General features: G+C 37.6%; 1 protein-coding gene across 2 annotated transcripts; it reads right to left on the bottom strand.

The window, feature by feature from the left end:
* On the bottom strand, window positions 1–6,094 carry LOC104265761. 2 transcript variants are annotated; one of them, XR_717269.3, is made up of 3 exons: window positions 1,054–1,293; window positions 276–648; window positions 1–206 (listed from the first exon to the last, which is right to left on the bottom strand). XR_717269.3 is itself a non-coding variant. In XM_026839584.1 (3 exons), the coding sequence occupies exons 1-3, from the start codon at window positions 6,077–6,079 to the stop codon at window positions 467–469; spliced, it is 465 nt and encodes a 154-aa protein (XP_026695385.1). In that variant the 5' UTR covers window positions 6,080–6,094; the 3' UTR covers window positions 416–466. The 2 variants fall into 2 exon arrangements, 1 of the variants encoding a protein (XP_026695385.1); XM_026839584.1 differs by lacking the exon at window positions 1–206 and adding an exon at window positions 6,062–6,094 and having other exon boundaries at window positions 416–648; window positions 1,054–1,318.
* Between the last annotated feature and the right edge of the window lie 2,230 nt (window positions 6,095–8,324).

Genomic DNA, 8,324 nt, shown 5'->3' with positions numbered 1-8,324 from the left:
GTTATAACTTAACAGTGAGCATGAGGTGTATGAATACACTATGTGTGTCTGGTGTATGAGAAGACACCCATGTTATAAATAACCATCTAGCTTACAGTAGATACACCTTATATTAATTCCAGCTTAAATACCTGGCGGATCTTTTGGTCGATCAAAGATTCTCCCATCCACTTCAATATCATGGTGCAAACCAGGTGAGCTGTGCACTAAAAATTACAAATGTTAGAAATACAACAGAAACCCCCAAGTTAAATGTTAATGGTTCATTATCTCACCTGAGGTTTGCACTCTTGCCGAATTAAGGCTTTTTCCAACAGTATACATAATAGTGCAGAATAAAAAAAATGTGTAAAAAAAAATAAACAGGGCACAGTGAAATGTTTTTAGACTCCCGATTTTCGTAATTGTTTTCTTCTTTCTTTTATGATAAAATACCAGATCTTTTGTTTTAGTTCAATGTACAAAGTTATTGCATAAGTTGAATTCCCACACAGTTCCATAATTTATTTTCCACCTCAAGGCAATTGAGACCAACATAAATTGAAACATCTTCGAGAACTGCCATCTTGAATATATAACTTGATACAAATTCGTAGAGATTCTTTTTTCTTTTTTTTCTGAGATGTCCAAAAGATTGATAACATTCACCTAAAAAGACATTAATTAATGCGTCAGTAGGCAAAAACAAGTTATATATTATTAGATTACTAAGCCACATATTTTCAGATGAAATAACACACGTTGATGTTAAAAGCATTTCCCCTGTACAGTTAGATCTGGCTGGTACAACTACTTTATGCACAATAACGTGTAGTCCCATGTATTTACTATATGCCTGCATCATAGTACACTGTACGTATATACCTACTACCTACACACCAGTACACATAACATGAATATGCAGGAACTACCATAGATAGACCATAAGTAGCATACATACGTGGGACCTGGCACATTATAATTAGAATGAGGCCGCACGTCTAATAACCGGGAAATTTAGGACACAAATTGTATTCTTTCCCAACGGCTGACGAACATAGTAAACTCACTCACCCCTTTGAACGCACGGTGATGTTACAACTTTCCAATCAAGTAAATACCAATATCGGCACAAAAACTTTAAAACACCAGTTCTGAATGTTTTTTTACTGTTTCTGTAGCAGGAATACAGCAGCACACACTGATGCTGGCTGTTTTTACGACTGTTTGCTTTAAAACGAATTGCCAGCCAATACAGCGAAACGAGTCGTCTCTTTTCTTTATAGTCACCGACACGTACTCGCCTTTTTCGGGGAACGATTTTTTTGCGACAGCGGCACTAGTAAAGCAAAGCAAAGAACGACGTTGGTAAATATTGTTAAACAAATTTGATTAGTGTTGTTTATTAGACTACAGGTTGGTAGTTAGAGGTTATTAGGAGTCAGTGGTTATAGAGGTTAGTGGTCATAAGGTTAGTTGTTTCGTTTAGCGGTTAGCAGTTGGGGTGAGGGGGATTCTTTACTAGCACCGATCCTTGGCTTCGGTATTTTATTAACCTCATTTAATTGCTTCTTTCGCAGATACCGATGATGCCCTGCTTTCAGGAGAAATATGTATCTCACAAATCGTTAGACTTTACTTTGTGTGTCACGTATTTCGTAGCATTTGATTCTGTGTTTAATATTAATTTAAGTTTATTTTAGCACTTATTTTTATTATCAATGACATTTGTTTTCGCCAACGCAACCGAAGAGTTCAATAAAATTTATGTTTTATTTTAAGTTTCGCAAGTATAGTCAAGGTTGTCATACAGACATACATAATATTATACGTCACAGGAGAACCACCATAATACGTCATATTGCTCCACCGTTTACAAAAGCTGTTGTTTATTTATATATCGTTTTAACACATGGTTGGTTTCACACGGGAAACCGTAGGCTATATCCGGGTTCTATTCTAATATTATAATGTATAACAGTAACGCAACAAATTGAAATAAATGTTGCAACACCCGTATACACATAGTCCGTTAAAGGTTCGCAAATACATTTTGGAGTTGCTAAGAATAAATTTTAAAAACACAACCAATTCATAAAGATGTCCACAACAGATAAAAAAAACTATAATATACTGTGGGGTAAGATGGGACACCGTTAGCACCTATATCCCATATTCCCGGGTCGTGTTTTTAACAATTAACAACGGTCTTTTAAAGTCGTGAGGATAAGGTTATATAATTCTGTAAATATTCTTTGTTTGCTACCTCAAAAGAGACGATATAACAAAATGAACACAGGGACCATCTTACCCCGCCCCACTAAAAATGTCAAAAGTTTAAACAAGTAATGGGTTGTTTAATATTTGTTAGTCTTTTGTTAGATATTATTTTTGAGGTGCATGTCGTTCGTTTATTTATATGCACTTATAAATAAATAAATCGAATGAATAAATGTAACTTATTTATCCTCGCATGACAGGGCAACGACAGTCGTTATAACACGGGTGTTCTGTTTCATACATCTTGTGTCCGCTTACTAGTTACCACGTATGTAACTTTGTTGGATATTTTTTGACAACCTATCAGTGACCACATGTTTTGCGAAATGTTGCAATCTATGTTAAACGTGATTAGTTTATGGCTAATGGCATTATCCAGGCAACAAAACTCCCACAAACGTCACTACGATACTTAGAATAATCGTATCGCAACTCCCATGACTTAAATTAGTCTTAATTACCACAACGGTATATATGGCGCAATATACCACTTCAATATTACGTAAGGTTGTTTGTTGCTGTTGGGCATATTATAAGTATATTAAGGTGGGAGAAGACGGGACAACTTTAGCACATAAAATCCACAAAACTTTGATAAAATTACAACAAATATTTCGTTTAAGTCTTGTAATATAGTAGGGTGGGGAGAGACAGGACACCTTTAGCACATACTATCCAAATATCCTGACCGTGTTTTAAACAATTAACAACGGTTTATGAATTTTCTTTGTTTTCTACCAAATGTGACGAGAAAATATGAAAATGGCGTCCTGTCTTTCCCCAACCTACTATATAAAAGAATCTACTGGCAGATCTTTTGGGGAATTTTTAAGGCTCAACGTTCAGCCTGCCACACGTAGACTTTATCAGGGTATGTCGCTATAAGTGTCTTGGACAAGAACATACGCCCACAATGATAGCAACGACAAGCCTTGAATCCGTATACGGGCTACAGACAGGACCTTTACCATTGTGTCACGGCGTCGGGTTAATTACGTAAGGTTCAATAATACCAGGGGGAAATTATACTTCACTTTCATTTTGTTTGGGTAACCATATATACACGGTTACGCCATCTGAGACAAGGAGAAACCGAAGCAATATTAATAGCGTAGTTCCTTATGGTTATCTATAATATCAGATAAACGACCATAGTGGTTTTCCCCACAAGATAATTCAGCTGTTTCGACACGTTTGAAATACCGAAAATAATTGGTTTGTGTTGAAACTTCTATACCCTTGTAGTCGAAAGTGAAACATGTAATTCGTAAGGAAACGGTTTTATATTTTTTTGAATGTTCTTTGTTTAGTACCCAATGAGACGAGAACGTAGAATGAAAGATGTCCCATCTTCCCCACACCTACTATATTTCAACTATGGTTCTCGACAGGTCTTATGACGTGGCGGGAACCTGGAATCGTGACAGAGTTGACGTAGTAGGCCATAAATAATTTGCGTACAATTCCCATTACCTTACAAGTCAGTCTGTTTCCTAGTATAAACGGACTGAAAACCGAAATTACGTCATAGTTATGCGTCAGACCCTGGGACTAGCCGTAAAGGGGAGTCCCCTTCCAACTGACAAACATGTTTTTATTTGAACGTTTTAACGGAAAAGTATTGTTTTTTTCAAAACAGGCGAATTGAAAATGTCAAACAACGAAAAGACAGACAGACTGCTGTTATAGTTTTTTTTATAGTGTTTAGATGTAAGCTGTATTGTTGGTTTACTATAATTAATACCCGTATCGTGTTTTTACGACTTTCGTTTTAATGCTAATTCCCTTCTCTTCACTGATCTTACTGTATTTGGAGAGATAAATAAAATTTGTTTTGTTATACGTTATGAAAAGTAACTTACAAGCGGGCACGAGGTGTATATAAAATAAAACATTAGAACATATAACTTTCTCTATTTAAAACAATATTTTAAATGTGATTTTTTACATAAATTTTTTGCCCTTCCTCTATTTTATGCCCAAAAGGAACCCAAAAGGCAGAAGTGGTAAATCGAATCTTGCGCAAGTATTTAAATAAAGAAACAGAATAACAATAGCAACGCTGTGGGGGTTGAAATAATATTAGTATAACGATTGCCACAAGCAACACAACGCGTGGGTTACTTATACTCAGTTGTGTGTTTATTGGCGACACAATTGACTAAAGTCACTAAACAAGTACTGACGCCTACTTTGTTTTGTTTAAGAATGCCTCAGTCATTTTGATTAAACACAACTTGATGCGCATATTTAACATGATCCGTGTCGCAACCTATTTCATCACAATGTTTGCATGCAAATGACCACTCTGTATTAAAAAAAAATTTCTCTTCGTGTATTTGTTCCTGTTTATATATATAGTAGGGTGGGGGGGGGAGTTAGGACACCTTTTCATTATATTTTCCCATCCCATTTGGAAGTAAACAAAGAACATTTAAAGAATTATAAAATCGTATCCTTACGACCTTTATGGACCATTGTTAATTGTTTAAAACACGATCAGAATATTTGGATAATAGGTGCTAAAGGTGTCCCATGTTACCCCACCCTACTATATGTATATATGGGCAGATACACTCTTTTTTCAATCAAGGCCATATTTGAATATACAGCTTCTACAGGAAGAAAACTTAACACGATGACGTCATTTTGTTCTGTGTATTTACCAGTCAAGTCGCATTAACCACAAACCGAAGCGTAACAGAGCGATTCGATTGGTTATAAACGAAAATGGTCGTTGTGCACCAGGCTGTAATTTAAAAATACACTTACCCCTTTTTTATAAGACGCCCGTCCAAGCAATATACCAATCACTTCAATTCCCATTAACTCCGAAGGCGATTTAATATAAACGGGAATGGTTGCGTACCAGGCTGTATTATAAATATTGGCTTATAGCAGCGTTTTCACAAGAAATAAAAGTCCCATGTTGACGTGCCCGTATATGCAGAACAAACTTTCCCGTCTCGGTTCTTAAACGTGTAAAACCATTCAAATATAAAATTTCAACCGCGAAAAATCCCGCGCATTTTTACCGGTTTAAACGCTTGAAACCATCACTGAGCCATGACCGCGAAACGACACATTCCGACGCCATGACTTGGTCTTAGTGGTTCATCGTTATTTACCGCTCAGTGGTTAGCATTCCGACTTAAAAAATGCCAGCCGCAGAAAAAAACGCGCTTTCTCCTGCGAACGCTCAAGTGCGGCCATGGTTCAATGGTTAGGCGCTGGAATCGTAACCGCAACGATACCTTGGTTTCGAAGCTCTATACTAACAGGCGTTGAACTCATACGTCTAATATAGACATTGCTTCAGCCCAGTGGTCACTAATAGGTATAGCACTCTGGGTGTTGAGAAAATGGGCCACCTCTGGCCTAAATCTCAGGTTTAATGGCGTGTCCCACTGTAGGACCTCACCCATATCGAAAAGCAACTCGATTTAAAATTGAAAAAAAAAACGAATGTCGTAAAATACGCGCCAAAGTTTAAAAGATGCAATGACGTCAATGCAAATTAAATTGAATGGAATTCGAATAAACCTCGCATACGTGGGTGGGTCTATATAGGTATACAGAACAACGCATACTTTACACTTAAAATATTCACCGAATAAACATTATAAGTACCGAATCCGGGAGGTTATATTAATATAACGTCTGACCGCAGAGCAGACAAAACATTGGCGCAATTAAGTTACGAATTAACCAAAAAGCAGTTTAAATAAATTATTACATTTTTTACGCAGAAAATGGAACGATTTGAACGTTTTTTTTTCTCTCTAAAATACCAGAGACTTACCTTTGGGTCTTTCCCCATCGTGCCAGTGCGTGCCATGTACTTGTTTATGACCTTTTAACAAGTTATAGTAGGATGGGGAAGATAGGACACTTTTCATTCTATTTTCTTGTCCCATTTATTAGTAAACAAAGAACATTCAAAGATCTATAAAACCATATCCTCACGACTCCCATATACCGTTGTTAATTGTTTAAAACACGATTATGGGCGAAAGATGTCCCATTTACCCCATCTATACGCCACAAAAGACGTTCATCCTTGTCATGCAATGTTTAACTCTGGTTCCAGTAACCCATTAAACTAACGGCACTGGCAAACAGCATATCCAATTTCACCTAGCTTTGATAATAAAATAAAACGGTTAAATATAATAACACTAGAAAAATGTTTGAAATATTCTAAATTTACAACATGTTTGGTTTACTGGATTTTACAATTAATTTTACAAAAAAATGGAATTAAAATTTTACAGAAGGCCTGGCGACAGTTTTCAGAATCAGTGTTTAATGGATAAGTGACAATAATAGCGGTGTGCTAACTAAACAGTAGGGCATAGTTTGAGAAACTCTTGTTGTCATTGAGTGTATATATAATTACGAATATGTGGAGTAAGATGAATAGCACATAATAATCCAATATTCCTGGTTCAACAATTAGCAATATTAATAGGAGATTCAGGTAAAGGTAAATCTATGGGGGTTATTACAGAATAATTACCCACAAAGTTACATATGTAGTAATTCATAAGCGGGCACGAGATGTGTGAAACAGAACACCCGTGTTATATTGACTGTCGTTTTCCGGCAACGCGAGGATAAAATAAGTTGCATTCATTTATTACTTCACACAGTACTATAGCAGGAGTGTATAGAAACATGACGCGCATTGCATGCTTACTCTACTACAAGCGAAAAATTGAACAAAATTTACCGACGATAAAAAAGGGTTGCTACACTACGTGGCACGCCAGACTAGAAATGGAATTTGTCCTGTAATTTTCCATCCACGCGCTCGATGCGTGGATCACGCGTCACCAGGGGAGGCCCCTTTTAAATTTCGGGGACTTCCCCTTTTTCTAGACTGAGGTGAAGCACCTGGCTGGCTGGCGATAAACAATGTTAATAGCGTTCACGTCTTTCTAATGCTCCAACCCAGTGGTCACTAATGGATTGTCCAAATAGTTAGCCATATATAAAAACAATCCCCTGCAAAGTTTCATACATGGTAACTCGTGAGCGGACACAAGGTGTCTGTAACAGAACACCCGTGTTATAACGACTGTTGTTGTCCCGCCATGCGAGGATAAATAAGTTATATACATGGTAACTTGTAGGCGGGCATGATGTGTATGAAAAGGAACACCCGTTTTATGAAGACTGTTGTTGCCCCGTCATGCGAGGATAAATAAGTTACATACGTGGTAACTTGTAAGCGGGCATGAGGTGTATGAAACAGAACACCGTGTTATAACGACTGCCGTTGTCCCGCCATGCGAAGATAAATTAAGTTACATACGTGGTAACTCGTGAGCGGACACAAGGTGTCTGTAACAGAACACCCGTGTTATAACGACTGTTGTTGTCCCGCCATGCGAGGATAAATAAGTTATATACATGGTAACTTGTAGGCGGGCATGATGTGTATGAAAAGGAACACCCGTTTTATGAAGACTGTTGTTGCCCCGTCATGCGAGGATAAATAAGTTACATACGTGGTAACTTGTAAGCGGGCATGAGGTGTATGAAACAGAACACCGTGTTATAACGACTGCCGTTGTCCCGCCATGCGAAGATAAATAAGTTACATACGTGGTAACTCGTAGGCGGGCATGTTGTATATGAAAAAGAACACCCGTGTTATGAAGACTGCTGTTGCCCGTCATAAATAAAGCAAATTCATTTAGTATGCGATCCGCAGCGCCGTCTTGCGGTTAAACAATTCAGAACAACAATTCTTTTTGTACGCCTGAGGTGACATTGATAACTGAAACATTATCCTTGTTTCTTATTGTGGAGTAAGTGTTACGTAATACGCCCTATTGTTTCCTATTGAATTGTCACGATGCTGTAATTGGTAATGTGATCTACAACGCTTTGGAATCGGCGAAAAGCGACCGATTATGGGCGGAGCCGAGAGTGAGAACATGGGTTTCGAATGTTTTGCGTTTGTTGCAGTTTTGCAGTTTCCTGNAAGGGGGAATCACCTTAAAAGGGATTCGGCTTTATACTGTAGCGATATGACTGGGCTCGAGTTGAAGATTTGG

This window comes from Ciona intestinalis, unplaced genomic scaffold, assembly GCF_000224145.3.
Source record: "Ciona intestinalis unplaced genomic scaffold, KH HT000431.1, whole genome shotgun sequence".
In the NCBI taxonomy this organism is placed as follows: Eukaryota; Metazoa; Chordata; class Ascidiacea; order Phlebobranchia; family Cionidae; genus Ciona; species Ciona intestinalis.
Note: the sequence above shows the minus strand (reverse complement) of the source record. Positions and strands in the feature narration are given on the sequence as shown.